The sequence below is a fragment of the Aedes albopictus genome, chromosome 2, assembly GCF_035046485.1.
Source record: "Aedes albopictus strain Foshan chromosome 2, AalbF5, whole genome shotgun sequence".
NCBI lineage: Eukaryota > Metazoa > Arthropoda > Insecta > Diptera > Culicidae > Aedes > Aedes albopictus.
The window spans coordinates 435842902-435858372 of record NC_085137.1 but is presented as its reverse complement, the minus strand read 5'-3'; the positions used below and the strand labels follow the sequence as shown (position 1 = coordinate 435858372).

General features: G+C 42.4%; 1 protein-coding gene across 1 annotated transcript; it reads right to left on the bottom strand.

The window, feature by feature from the left end:
* Positions 1-808: 808 nt before the first annotated feature.
* LOC109406407 (rhythmically expressed gene 5 protein) lies at positions 809-15005 on the bottom strand. Its single transcript, XM_019679497.3, has 3 exons — positions 14446-15005; positions 3713-3893; positions 809-2388 (listed from the first exon to the last, which is right to left on the bottom strand). The coding sequence occupies exons 1-3, from the start codon at positions 14557-14559 to the stop codon at positions 1760-1762; spliced, it is 924 nt and encodes a 307-aa protein (XP_019535042.2). The 5' UTR covers positions 14560-15005; the 3' UTR covers positions 809-1759.
* Between the last annotated feature and the right edge of the window lie 466 nt (positions 15006-15471).

Here is a 15471-nt window from a genome sequence, read left to right as displayed (position 1 = left end):
TAGACCCTTTGGCGTTTTCAAAGATGTCTCAGGATGGAGTTTCCTTTTGCCGAGTAGTATAAACTTGATGTATAGTTCTGGAAGTTAACCGTTGTTGACATTTATTACGGTATTGAACACATAACCACGATTATAAAAAGAGAATTCGATTAACAAACATTTTTTGAACCAACGGTGGTTGTGATATTATTGAAGTAGTCCACAAAACTTGTATTTGTAATTTTTGAAATATATTATTTTATTTGCATCACTTTGATATTTCAACAGAAAAAAAAATGTTGCTCTTCATAGGAAATATCATTCTCCTCTCCTGCTTCCTGCCTCAACTTACACAACTAAAAGTGTTTGGGGGACAAAAATCTATAACCATTAAATCACATTTGCTTGGTTCTTACTTCGTTTCTGGGGGGTAGGGGACGGAGAGCTCCGCTTCCGCTCTCATCAAATCGAGAGTTTGTTACCCGCCCCTCTCCACGGTTAGGGGAAACGAAATTGTTTTTCTGTTCACCAATTTTCAAGTCAAGTCGAAATTACAAGAAAAATAAACCACTACAAGCTAAGAGAGATATTTTGGGGGGTTTGTTTGCTTACGAGCTACGGGATATCGCACTTACACAACTAAATTCTTTAACTCTCCAAACAATTTGGAATACCGTTGGATTCCGTACCAAATTTCTTCGCGTTGGATTCGAATTGTCCTTGGGGTTTTTTGTTCTGAATTGAGAGGGTTCTCAAGGGGGGAAACCCTGTTTTTCGTACTGCGTGTGAGAGAGTGTGTTCTGAATGTGTTTTGGGTGTAGAGGATAGGTTTTTCTGGGGGTTTGTCGACTCTAAACATCACGCTTCACTTCCGTTTCGTCCGCTAAAATTTGATACAAAATTTGTATTGATTCTTTCTTACAATTGTCCCTTCCGACTAAGACTATACATAAATACATAGGGGGTTTTTCTGCTAAAACAGCGCGGAAGAACAAATAATTTACAAAGCATAAAGCCTGCCTTACGATCTACGGGGGTGGAAGGGGAAAGGATTTTCATTGTATTCTAGTGTTTTCTTGTTCATCACATTACTCGAGGGGCGGTTCCTCGAGTGTCACGGGGGAATTTTGGTTCGGGGCAGTGCGGGAATCACTAACACACGGCACTGGATGTGTCTCCCATGTGGCATAGGGCCGGAGACTCAGCCAGTCCGTGGGTGTTCTGATGGCACTTTATCCCCGCGGGGGGTTTCGAAACTTTTGTGGTTTCCGCTTGATGTTAGGGGATTGATCAAGCGGAATGTTCGAATGTTTGTCTGTGTAACAATGGCATACAGAAAACAAAACTAACGTAATGAAAATGAGTGACGATGATTTATAAATATATTAGGAATTAATGAATGTAAGACATCGGGTTGCCCCGAGGGTCGCGGTCCCGGAAGCTTGGGCTGCGAGAGATCCTTCCCGGGGGTCCCGGGCTGTATGTGTCGGGCCCGGGGCGAGCTTTGGCACAGCGCACAGCTTGGGGACCGGCCCACCTGGGTCCGATCTTTGCTTGACTCTCGCTCTTAATAGCTACTAAAACATATTGCGCGTGACTTCGACAGCTTCCTAGCAAGTGTCGCTCTGAAGTGACCATGAGTCCTGTGTAGTTCCTCGGTTATTAGTACTAGTGATAGTAGTAGCATTCTTTTAGAGTTTAAGGTAGTCGTATTAGTACACTAAAGTAAAATCACAATCAAAGGGTTTGATGGGCGTTACCGCTGTCAGCGGTAGCGGTCTTAGTTCTGAGGCCTGTACTCGGTCCGGTAGGACTTGACAAAGCTGGTGACCGACGGTACGGGACCAGCGGTTTCCGTCGTTGCAGACGCAGCCGTGTGGTGGTCGTGGACTTCATCGGTCTGCTTGAGACTGTCGTAGATTTGCTGGAAGGTCGGCATCTTGTCTTTGCCGATGGTCATCTCTTTGATGTCGTCGTCCTTGGGCAGAACCTTCTGGTGAGGATGTTCTACTGCGGAGCCGTCCGGTCGTACCATGACTACCATGGGTCCAGTCAAGAAGTTTGTGTTCTGCTCGTACGGAGCCAGATTGTCGAAATGGGTGGAGGCGGCTCCCTGGTACCGCTGGTACAGATCGTATCCGGCGGCGGAACCAGCCTGAGGCAGGTAGTTCTGAGGATCAGCGTATTGGAGGTCCTGAGCAGTGGCGGCATTGTTGTAGTCGTAGTCCATGCCGAATTTGTCTACTGGGGAGTCCTGTTTGCGGTTACCACCGGCCTTTGGAGTTGGGTCATCGAACAGCGGGTTGTGCTCGTACTGGCTCTCGCTGGCAATCTGAGCTGGAGCTTCCGTAGTCTGCTGGATCTTCTTCTTGCCGTTCTTGGTGTGACCGTCCATCATGGCGTCCCAAACTGGAAACGGGGGAGAAGAAGCGGGTAAAAAACAATGTTAGTCAGGTCATAAATTATGCAGCTCTAGTCGCGTAAACACTGTAATTCTACGGATAGGTTCGAGGTCAGTTCCTGAACTTTTCACTCGCGCGATCGCAAATCGATCGCTTCCCGGTTCACAGCGCGCGATGATGGCACCTGGGCGGCTAGGGCCCAAGCGAGCCGATCGAATAATGGAAAGAACGAGAGAAATGATGATCGCGGATGATAGGCCTCGGATGGGATTACACACGCACAACGAGTGTGAATCCCGCATCTGGGTAAGGGTCAAAGAAGAATGCCTTGCGAGTGGAGTGGATCGCATGATCTTTCTTTGCACCGATCAAAATAAGGTTCGCATCGAGTGGAGGCAGTGGGCAGAGCGGTCACGCTTATCGCTTTAAATTAAAAGCAACGTCTGCGAAAAGCGTGGCAAAGACTCGTGAGGAATGCCGTGAGCAGTGTTGTCAGCGAAAGGTTTGCTGAATTGTTGAAACGAAGATCATGCATGTTTGTTAAACCTTGTCAAAAACTGGTGAAATTGTTGATTAAAGAGATTCTCCGCTCTTGATGATACAAACTCAGAAAATATGGCAACACTGCCGACTGTGAGTGAGGAGAAAGAATACAAAAGCTACGACGCACGGTGGTCGCCAGGTCGGGCATCAAACAGACTGCAGCCAAGGTCGCCTTGGTTTTAAAAATAGTCGGCGCACGTATCGTCAATAATGCAGCTCGCAGTCAACGGCTGTAGAGAGAAACTCTTTTCGCCTGCATCCTCCGTTGAATAATGCTTCCCTCATAGAATATTAAACCGACGAAACCTCCTGTTCTGCATGCAACGAAAGCACAAACAGTCGTCATTCGATTCGAGTTATTCGACGGCTGACGTCGATCGCGTTGAACCGAGAGGTCAATGTTTAGCCTGTAGAAGAGTGTCTCGATCGACACTAAGGCTCATCTTCGATTCCGTGTGAGGACCCCGTCGGCGACAGCGGTGCTGTCGCCTACGGATCCGGACTTCCTCGTCAATCGGCTCGACGTTGACGACATTGACTCGATCGTACTCGATCGCAACTCAACTCAACAAGTCACCTGTGTGTGGTGAACAGTGCAGTGCGTCCAAATGACTCAAATGACTCACACTCATCGCGCATCTTGAAAAGCTCTCATCCGGAAACTTGGGACCACTCGCGATCGCGACTCCTCTCGACCGTAATTGAGTTGTCAATTTGTTCAATAATTCATCGCGTCGCGGTTTTTTTTTTGTAAGTTTGGGCTTCTTCGCTTCTTAACGAATACTTACTTATATCATGGGCACCGCGCTGGTACGGATCCATCGAGTCCAGATGGGACTCGTTCATGTCCTGCAGCTTGTTGATGCCGTACATCAGGAGGTTGCGCTTGCACATGTTGGTCGGCATGTCCTGCGAGCCCTTGCAGTAGCTGGACACCTGCTTGGCGAACATCGAGTACAGATGGGACATCTGGAATGAATCAGAGAAAAAGAAGATGTTAGAGTCGGTTTGAACAGATGACAAGATCTTCAACGAAGCGTGGAGAAAGTGCGACCTTGACACACGAACGGCGGAGCGCGAAAGAGGAGCGTGACTCAAACGCCGCAAAGGCGGCGAACCGCCGCCTCAAATATAGTCATAACTCTTGCGGCTAATTAGCAAAACAGCTCACGGACGGCTGGACCCGTATGGGCAAGGTTACTCAAGGTCTGCCGCCCGCGGCAGCCGCCGCCACAGCCCCAGCGCTGTCCAAACACGAAAGAAACAAAAATGTAGATACATTCGTGGAAGTGATGGAAGAGGAATGTACCTTGGTACGAAAACTGTTTGTGTATGTGTGGCTGTGTGGGAAGTGCGAGTTTGTTTAGAGGAATGGGGTGCTTTGCTTGGTCATTGCATGATAAGGCATGATTTAAGAGCCGCCCGCCCGCCTGTCCGTCCTGGAGGTAGGCTACAGATGGTGATGTCTTCATGAATCACGAAATGGTCGAGTCGAGCGAGTCGTCGTAAGTGGAACTTTTTTGTTTATCTAACCACTTTTGTGCCATCACCACAGCACAACGCGGATTGGAAGGTCAGCGTTTAATGGATTTCAATGAGTTTTGCGTGAGCATTTGGGATGAAAAGTTAGCGAATGGTCAAATAAAGAGTTCTAATCCCGGACATTATTTAAAAATCTTACATAATTATAGCAAAATGACGATAACAACTAAAGACAACAAAATTCTTTTCGAAATCCAAACTTTATGACACTTCTTGCCGGTTCAAAACTCTAACTTGACGTTTAGAGAAACTAAGGCATTAAATACCTTTTCATACCATTTTATAAGGCAAGCAAATAAATTGCTTACAAAAACGGGAGTACATTGAAGTTTTTGTTGAAATGGAAAACATTGTTTAGTTTGGAAGACGTTCACTTGGGTGAAGATTTCATGGAAGCTCTTGATCATCTAAATCACTTCATCATATTCCACAGGTTATGGGCCCATATGGGTCAATGGAGCTAACAGCAGTTGGTCACGTTGATGTCGGATAAAATACATTAATTTGTCAAAAATTGTTTTACTTTATATGAAAGGCACATCTGACCGGCTCAGAACTCTTACTTGGTGTTAATTAGACTACCTTAATTGCTTCTAAATTGAACAATCGCTATCAAATCTGGGTGAATACTAACGTTTCTCTTTACGCTAAGATCATTTGATTTGGAAGTGTAAGATTCCTTGATCACTGGAACTAGTAGCAGTAAGTATGTTTGTCATTCATCGTTCTCTAGACAGCAGAAACCCGATTAGAGAGTTTAGAAAGACGATACCACTAGACACGAACACAAGTTTGTCAGATGTGGAATATTTCCAATTGACTAATGAGTAAGACTGTCTTTGTGGCAGAGGAACAAGTTTGCCAGCAATATGAGATTTCCGACGGAATCTTCTAAGGTCTTACCCGAATCGAAAATATCCCAAACAACAAGTTTAGTAAGTGTAGAGTATTTCCAATATGATATTAATTATCATTCAAAGAAAAGTCCATGGAACAAGTTTGTCTAAAGCAGAGCGTTAATGATTAATCATAAATTTAATCATGATTAATGATTAATGATTAAGATTAATCAAAATCATTAATCATAATCACAAAAAAATCTCATTTAATCATTAATCATTAATCTTAATCACACTGCTTTTGGAATCTAATCATTAATCAGTAATCATAATCAGAAGAAAAAATATTAATCAATCATTAATCATTCATCACCAAAAATGATTCATCATATGAAATATATGATCCAATTTAAATTGGTTCAAATGCTGTTCTAAATAATATAATTTATGATTATTTTTTTTAAATCTCCCGGACAGAGTTACCTTTTACTTTTGAAACTTCAAAAACATGTTAAACAATAAATATAGTTTAATCATTTTCAGTTTTTTGTGATTGATTAATCATGATTAATCATGATTTTTAATCAATGAGCCATTTTTAATCATTAATCATAATCAATAATCACAGTTAAAACCAATTTTAATCGTTAATCTTAATCTTTAATCATCCTAAAAAGCAAATTAATCATTAATCATAATCAATAATCACCAAAATTGGAATTTTAATCATCAATGATTAATCATGATTAAAATTTCTGTTAATCATGAACGCTCTGGTCTAAAGCAGTGATTTTCCTATAGATAACTGAAACTGATTATTCAGATGACAACTTTCTCAGTTCAGAAGCGTGCAATCAATAAACGATGTATGGACGACTTTTGCCTTGTGGTTTTGTCTAAAAGTTTGCCGAATATAGTAAAAGTCGCACACGTATCCCAAAGTCGTGACAGAGATGTGAAAGTGACTCTCCACAAGGTGAGTGTAATTTACATTCACCTCGTGGAGAGTTGCCTTCGCAGGTCCCTCACGACTTTGGTATGCATGTGCGACCTGTACTTTATTCGGCAAACTTTTAGATAAAATCACAAGGCAAAAGTCGTTCATACATCGATTTTTGATTGCTTCTGAGCTGAGAAAACTGCAAGTGGCAAGTGAGTGTAACTCTTTCCAAGTGAGTGTTCTCATCCCTGATGACAAGTTCTTCTTCTTCTTTTCCTCTCTAAACATGACGGTCTCAGATATCTAATAAGTTTGATATAAACTAAAGAACTTGTTTACAACAGACTCGCTTCAACCAACAACTTTTTCTTCTAATTCTGGCTCAAATACTTCCAAAATCATCAGCCAAGACTCTATCATTGAAAATACACCAGAAATTAGCCCAAGAGTTTACGATCAATATTCCCAAACAAGATACTCTAGGAATTGTTTTTCCTAATCCATAATTTACTACCGTTGACGTTGATCATCGCTTTCTCTCAAGTGATCTTCCTTGACTCACTCCGAAATGAAATAGTTGCAGACTTGTTTCAGGTTCTTACTTGTTTTGAATTGAATTTTCAGAAAGCCTGAATTTTCAATTTGTTGGAAGCCGCTCAAGAATTTTCTCAGAAAATTCCTCCTAAAAATCTTCCAGAATCCATTTACGAGCTCCTATGGGAGTAACACTGAAGTTTTTTTTTTCAAGAGTTCTCCCAAATGTTCCTCCAGGAGTTCGTAAATAAAGCTAATAAAGCTAATAACCAGCTTCTCTAGAATCCCATCCAAGAAATTTCCAAGTGAACTTCCTCCAGGTTTTCTTCATGCTTTTTAGCGGTTTCATCAGGCTGGAAGTTTTTGAATAATTCCTACAGAAATCCATCCCGTCCCTTTCCTCCTACTTTGTATCTTTCTGTATACTTTCTCTCTGCTCTCTACATATACTACTCATGTATATAAACATGTTCATAGCCGTCGCTAGAACAGAAACGGGTTGAAAAAGCCGTTTCCCTTCCTTCCAAACTTTCACAGCACAGTGTCACAATCCTATTAGAAAACGCCTACAAGTTATGCAATCAAGCGAACTATGCCGCACATCTTCAAAATAATAAAAACACACAATTCTATCACCTTCCCCTGGTATCCACACACCAATGTGTGAACCTTCTGCCAACCAATTCCCACCAACACTCCAACATCCGCATGAATTTGTGCTGGCGCAGAGGTATATTCGGCCAGATGTGGATACAAACGATTGCAATCATCACTTCCTTACCCCTTCCCCACATTGACATTGTCGCCTAAAAATAGAAGATCACCAACGCTCACACACTGAAGATGCCTGCTAGTCCCCGGCATTTATCTCATTGGTCCTTGTGTGAGTGTAGTTGGTCTGGCGATACTGGAGTAGCATCCACGGGCGGTCAATCAAGCTCAAGCTCAAGCTCAAGTTCAATTCCTACAGAAATCCATCCAAAAGTTTAAGCGGGATTGCGTCGGTGATGTTTGCTGCAATTTGAATCAGCACTCTTCAAGAACTCAGAGACATACCAAAGGATACCTTTGAAGAACTTCTCAAGAAAGAACCTGAGGAAATTCCTCCAAGAATTTCAAGAAAGTCCTCCAAAAATTTCAACAAATTTCTCCAAGAGTTTCAAGAAATTTATCCAAGAATTTAAAGACATCTCTTCAGGAATTTCAAAAAATTCCTCCTTAAATTCCTCCAAGAATTTCAAGAAATTCCTCCAAGAATTTCTAGAAATTCCTCCAGGATTTTCTGGAAATTCTTCCGAGAACTTCAAGGCATTCCTCCAAGGATTTCAAGAAATTACTTTAAAAATGTCAAGAAATTCTTCCAAGAATTCTAGAAATTCCTCCAAGACTTTCAAGACATTCCTCCAAAGATTTCAAAAATATCCTCCAAGAATTCCAAAAAACTCCACAAAGAATTTTAAGAAATTCTTCCAAACAGTTTTTCCGGATTGACTTCAAGAAATGTTTACGGAAAATTCTCCACAAGCTCCTCCAGAAAGTTTTGTTCAGCTGCTTTTCAGGGAATCATCCGGGAGTTTCTCCAAGAGCTTCACGAAGAGTTCCTCCGTGATTTTTTATGCAGTTCCTTCAGGAATTCCTCCGGATTTTCAATTTCGTCAAAAGGCAAGTAACAAGGTTTTACAACTTTTGAAAACAAACCACCTGAGTTTCATAGGGATTTTCGTCGAGGCTCCTTCAGATCTTTTTTCTAGGGTTTTCTCAATCAGTTTGTAATGAATTTCTCAAGATACGCATCCAAAATTATCTCAGGCATGTTTTTCTCATCCTCCACGAGTTCCCCATTTTCAAATTGTGTTTTATAAAATTATTAAGGATTTTCTTGATCATTTCTTTCGAATTTATTAAAAGATTTCTTCTCGGCAGAAACGAGAATTCTTCCAACATTTTTTTCCAGCTTTTGAGAGATTTCATCAGGAGTTTTTCATGATTTTTTTTTATTTTGTTTTTAAGGGTTAAGGATTTTTTCTGAGAAAATAAGTTTCCCAAAACTCATCCAAGATAAGCTACAGAAATTCCTCCAAGAAAAAAATCAGTTGAGAAACATACGATCAAATTAAAAAAAAACAAGCACCTCTAAATCAAAATCCGTTGCTCTATTACCAAATTCTTTGGTGTAAGCCATTATATGAGCCGATATCAGTCATAAATAGTTCTAGTTTTGACATTACAGCCTCTTTAGAGGTTTGTGGAAGCCTCTGTTGCTCTCCTAATCTTATTCAGAGACATTCCAAGAAGTATCTTGAAAGACTCTTCAAGAAAAACTTCGAGAATTTTTTTAAGAATCTCAAGAAGATCATCCAAACAGTTTTTCAGGAAATTGCATTCAAGGAGTTTAAACGATTCCTTCAGAAGCTCCTCCGGATCTTCCAATTTATCAAGTCCATAAGTTTTGTAGGAATTAAAAAAAAATCATATGAGTTTCTTGAGGGTTTTCAAAAAAACTTTCTTCAGAAATTTTACCGAGAAGTTTTAAGGAACGCCGCCAGAAGTTACAATGGAAGTAGCTGTAGAAACTTTTTCAGAATTTATTTTACAAAATTCAGAAATTTCTTGGCCATTTCTTTCGGGAATTTTTAAGTATTTTTTTCTGCAGAAACTTCTGTAAGAACTCTTCTACCAATTTGTCCAGCAGTACTTCTAGAAATCCCATCAGTAGTTTCTCATATTTTTTTCGGAAACTTTTTCAAAAGTTTTTGCAGGAATTTCTCTAAGAAAATGAATTTCCTAACCTAACCTTCAGAAATTCTTCCAAGAAAAAATCAGATGATCTAGAAATACCTTAAAGGACCCTTCAAGCAAGAATCCGAGAAAATTCCTCCAAGAATTTCAAAAGGCTCCTTCAAACAATTTATCAAGATTTCCTTCAAGGTTTTCTACGGAAATTTCAACAAAAAAATCCTTCTGAAGCTCTTCAGAGAATTTCTCCAGGAGAGTCTCCAAGAGCTTCTCTGTAGATTATCTAAAAAACTCTTCAAGGAATTTTACAGGATTTACAGGAACTACATGAATCCTTTGGAAATTCCTCTGGATTTTCAAACTCTCTAAGGTGAATCCAAAAAATACTTGAGTTTCTCAAGTATGTTCGCTAAAGCTTCCTTCCGATTTTTTTTGTTTAAGTTTATTGGGAATTCCTCAAGATTTTCATCCAAAATTTTTTCCAGGGATTTTTTCTCTTCCAACACGAAATCCCCAAAATGCTTCAAGAAGAAATTCCCTCAGCTGTTAATATAGAAATTGCTGTAGACATATTTTCAGAATTTATTCTACAAAATTTTACAAAACCCCCTTCAGAAATTTCTTCAGCATTTCCTTTGGAACTCCTTTGAGAGTTCCATCTAAAAGTGTAATCTCTGCAAGAATTTCTCAATGAGTTCTTCCAACAATAGCTCCAGCAGGTCGTTTAGAAACTCCTTCGGAAGTTTCTCAAGAAACTTATCCAGGAATTCCTCCAAGAGTCCTTGTAGGAATTTCTCCAGCAGCTTTTTTAAAAACTCACCCAAGATTACCTTCAGAAACGTCTTCAACAGAAAAACCCAATTGAGGAACACAAAATGAGAACAAAAAATTAAAAACACACCTCCTGAGGGATTTCCGCGCATCCCTGAGAGAACACCCATAAGAATTTCCCAAAGCTCTACAAAACAAATGCCTGAAAGAAGGCCTAGAAATACTTTTGAAAGAATATCAAAGAAAAACTGCTAGAAAAACGATTAGAGAAATTTCTGATGGAATTCCCAGAGGAATCTCTAAAAGCATCTCCTACAGGAACTCCTGAAAAAAAAAACTAGAACGAACTGCTATGGAAGTTTTGAAAAATATTCCAAAGAAATTATTACTCAAATGTCTGGAAAATTTTCTCTGAATGAACTCCTCGAGGAATTCCTGAGTTACACCTAGGAAATTTCTAACAGGACTTCCTCGATAATTTGAAGAATAAACTTCAGCAGAGATGCTTGCAGCAGTTCTAGCTGGAGCAGAAAATCTGGAAGCATATCTGCATCCAGGAGGAATATCTGCTATTTCTGAAGAAGTTCACGCATTTATAACTGGAGGAATTTCCGAAATAATTTCTGGTAGAAGTCGGTAAAAATCCCTGCAGAAACTTTTGAAGCAATTCGTGAAAGATTTTTTAGAGGAACTGTTGGATAGATTTCTGAAGCAATTGCTGAAAAAACTCCTTCAGGAACTCTAGCAGGTGTTCCTGCAAAAAATCGCGCGTCAATAGCAATTCGTGGAAGAATTTTTGGAGGAACTGTTGAAAATCTTTCCGAAGCAATTGGTAACAGAACTCCTCTAGGCGTTCCTGGAGAAACTTATGCATTTCTTAGTGAATAATTTTCTAAAAAAAGTCTGTTAGAAGTTAGTAGGAACTTTTGAAGCAATTCGTGGAAGAACTTTCAGGTGAACTGTTGGAGAGACTTCTGAAGCAAATTATTGAAGAACTCCTTCAGGAACCCCGCAGGTGTTCTTGGAGAAATCCACGCATTTATAAATGAAGGAATTTCTGAAAAAAAGTCTGGTAGAAGTTGGAGAGATTCCATGCGGGAGCTTTTGAAGTGGTTCGTGGAAGAATTTTTAGAAGAACTGCTGGAGAGATTACTGAAGGCAATTTCTGAAAGAATTCCTTCAGCCATTTATAATCGGGAATTTCTGAAATTAATTCTGGAAAAGTTGGTAAGAATCTCTGTATGAATTCTTGAAGGAATTCATGGATTTTTTTCTGTTGAACTATGGGAGAGATTTCGGAAACAATTTCTTCAAGAACTCCTTCAGGAACCCCACAGGTGTTAATGGAGAAATTCATGCATTTACAACTGGAGGAATTCCTGAAAATTCTTCTGGTAGAAGTTGGTAAGAATCCCTGCAGGAACCTCTGAAGCAATTCGTGGAAGAATTTTCAAGAGGAACTGTGAGGGAGATTTCTGAAGCAATTGCTGAAAGAGCTCCTTCAGCAATTCCTTAATAACCTCATAAAAATCCTGAAAGAAGTCCTACAGCAATGTTTTAAAGATCTTTTAGAAAAATTTAAGTGTAATCGTGGAATGGTAGCATTCGTTCTGACGTAGTCACCTATTAATGGCAACCAATTAAGAAGTTTTTGGCGTCCAATTTTCAGGAAAGGCGAGGCCTGATCCAAGTTCTGACGCCAAATCTCCTTTCAGAGTTGTTGATTTATCACATCGCGCATGCACTGAGCCAAATACCAACAACTTAGAGAACTCGTCCCAGATGGAGATCTAAGCTTAAAATAGCATCCCTCCAAAGTCCGGCTTGGTTAGAAGAAAGAGAAATCACCGAAACCAGCCTCTTTCGAGAGATAGCCAAAAATTCCACACTCCTAGCGCTCCAGCATCTTCTAACAAGCTGCGCGCAACATCTCCAACCGGTCCACACAAGTCCCATAAAAAATCTCACTTAATTTTATTCAGCGCCACTCTGTCGTCCCGGAACAGACTGCCGCCGCATTGCGACGGGAGTCGTCGCGGGAAAAAGAAATTTACAACCCGACCGATCCGGTCTCAACCGGTTGATCGCCAGCATCGCGTCGTTTAAAAGAAGACGATCGCTATCGCCCAGCACCAACGAACGGCCGCAGCCAAGACGCGGATCTGCAGAACTCCAACGTTCGGCGCGTCCTCCCCACGGCAAGGTCATCCAAGGTTATCGCGATCCAGGAATCTGCCTACGAATGCATAAAACATGATCATCGCGAGCCAGCGAGCGGAGCGAGCCAGCTCGCAAACTATGCAAATCCACGGCGTGGTTGACCTCTCCGCCTGCCTGTGAGAGCCGTAAGCCAAGATCGATCATCGATCAGGCAGGGCTTGGGCGCAGTACAAAGTCGGATTGGAATCTCTACCGGTTCTGCGCCTACCCGCCTACCTAGCTAGCTAGGATCGTGCACTTCCTCATCTCATCGTCGCATCGCATCGAGATGAGCGAACAGCGAGCAGCGAGTGATGAAGTGCCGCAGCCTCAGCTCAGCCCGGGCAGATCGATTGATCGAGAAGTCGTGACGCGTTTCGGGCTTCGCCGGGTCATTCTGCGACTCGAGTTCAATTGAAGCAGTAGCGGGATTTTTTTGTGCCAAACAATGCTGCGGGAATTACATCAGCGCGAGCATTGACGACGATCGTTGTAAGGTTCCCATCGAGAGCAGGTTGTAATAGACAGGCGCGATCGGTCGGTGCGAACGCCTCGATTGATCAACACAACAACGGTGACTTCGGGGACTTCTCTTAGGTACAGAACAGGTTTCCGACGATCGGTGATTAGCTTCGAGATGGACCGTGACCGTGACCATGAGCGAAGGGAAGCATCTTCGTGCGCCGTCATGACAGGTCAATTGATTGTGGCTAACGTGCGAGACTTCTTCTTCTTCTTATTTCTGGCGAGCCGACACCGTTCGGCATCAGCTCTAGTTTAACGTCCGCCTATTTCTGGTACTAGCCTAAACACGGACGGTCAGGGAGACATCCACACACACCTGACACCCTACATATCGAACCCATCAACACATGGGCCGGGACCTACGGCTTTACTTCCTATCCGAGGGAAGGCGTGATCAGATATTTTTGTCTCAGAAATACCGACGGCGTCGACTAGGATTGAACCTAGACCGACTGGGGTGAGAGGCAACCACGCTTACCACTACACCACCGACGCCGCTATGCGAGACTTCAAGCTCTTGAGAGGAGTTGGAGCTAAGCTGTTTACGACATATTTATTTTTATAAAAATATAAACAAAGTGCGTTGCGGAATTGATTCGTGCATAGCGAGTCGTATTTGCATAGTCACGTCCCGCATTGAAGAAGGAAGACGGAATCTCGTTGTTTTGAAGTGGACACCATGATGGGTCTGCTGGGGTTCTGGAATGATCACTTGATCATCATTTAATTCGAATTCAGTTGCACGTGCCTCAAAGTGAATGATGATCGCTTTGAAATGCTATGCAATGGTAATTCGATCTGGCTATATTATATGCATCCACTATCTTGATTATTCAGCAATACAAGACGCAAGATCTTTGTTAGTTTCTACATTTTTGAGTACTTCATAAGTTGAGCTTTAATTATAAATCTCAAAACTAAACTACTACTGCATTACTACTTATATCTACACTTCCTACAAGTTGAATAAGTAGTTTCTAAACCTCATCCCTCTCGTTCAATAAGCTCTAGCTTCAAATAAATCTTCCGTCGTCACCTTTTCGACCTCCAACCGTTTATTGCCGATTGATGAAGTTGTAAAAACTTTCCCGCAACCGAAGGCAATACAAGATTTATTGATCTTCACTCAGCACAACAATGTATGAACGAGCCGATCGTCTGCCCGCCTCCCATTCTCCACGCACGATCTCTCTCGTGCGGGTACAAGATCTACATGCACAGATAACTGACCTATTCCTCATGTGGATTCCGAAGAACCCCCGTCTCTCGCGCACTGTTTCTCGCACATCTCCTCGCGATAGGTACAAGCAATTACACCAGCAGCTATTACGTCTGCCAATTTTCCCGGAATCCCGCATCAACGATTGGAATTCAACCCAGTCAGTAGAAGCTGATCACTCCCTACACAGATCCGCCGGATCGAAACTCAACCTACCTTTTCGCCCCGACTCAGGAATTCCCACATGGGGATCGCGGAACCGGAACACTGCGACAGCAGGGTCATCGCCATCAGGGCGACCCCCAGCGAAATGCTTCCACTTTGAACCATGCTTTCACCTCGCTCGATCGACACTGAGCCCGTTCACAATCTGTGGCACTTGCTTTCTTCGTTGCAAACTTCAAACTTTTCCAACACCCCCAAAAAAGAGTTGCTCACAACGTTCTTTTTTCACCTTCGTTACGAAGTTGTTTATGTTTTTTACTTCAATCCCTTCACCGATTCAGCGATCACCTCTCTTCAAATCAACCTTCACCGCCTAGCTTCCGGAATCACCAGATAATTTTCACCACTCGCCGTCTGTTCGCTTCGTTTTCACTTGATTTGGCACTTGAGCAAATCACCTTCCAATTCTGCACACCAATTTTTCACACTTGTAACTTTTTTTCCTACTGCTGGAAATCTTCCACTTGCAAACGTTTTCAATTTCAGCTGGCGATCACTAACCAACGATCTACACTACTCTTGCTATCGTGTTCGAATAAACAGTGCCGCCCGATTGGGTCGCACCTTTTATACCGCCGAGCGACTTCGGCTACAATGACGTCATACGATCGCCCGACGACTGGCCGACCGAGCGGCACCAGCGTCGCGACGTCCACCCTTCGTTTGTTGTTTACTTCAAAACAAACCACGCGAAGATGGTGCGCGGGCGCATCGGCGGCAGCGTGGCATGGCGAGGCGTGCGCGAAATTCTTTCGCGATCGCGATCACATTTTTCGACCTTTCTTCGCCGCGTCGCCGTCGTCGTCGTCGTCCTCATCGTGCTCTTCTGTTCTCGTTTCGTGGTGCAACGCAGTCAAGCGGTCATCGCGCGGTGTTGTTTACGTTTTTTCGCGGCTTCTCGAACGCGCTCCGCGTGTCCACGCCGCCGCCGTGGACGTGGACGCCGTGCGTAACTTTATCGTTCAGAAGGATGGCGATTCGATGGCGACGACGTTGGACTTGGACGAGCATAAGCGC

What these genes read in the sequence shown, in the direction of transcription:
- LOC109406407 (XM_019679497.3), bottom strand. Translation starts at nt 14,559, where the DNA reads ATGGTTCAAAGTGGAAGCATTTCGCTGGGGGTCGCCCTGATGGCGATG. An exon ending in TCCTGAGTCGGGGCGAAAAG is followed by an intron (nt 3,894 to 14,445) that starts GTAGGTTGAGTT and finishes GATTCATTCCAG; the next exon opens with ATGTCCCATCTGTACTCGAT. An exon ending in GCGCGGTGCCCATGATATAA is followed by an intron (nt 2,389 to 3,712) that starts GTAAGTATTCGT and finishes CCCCGTTTCCAG; the next exon opens with TTTGGGACGCCATGATGGAC.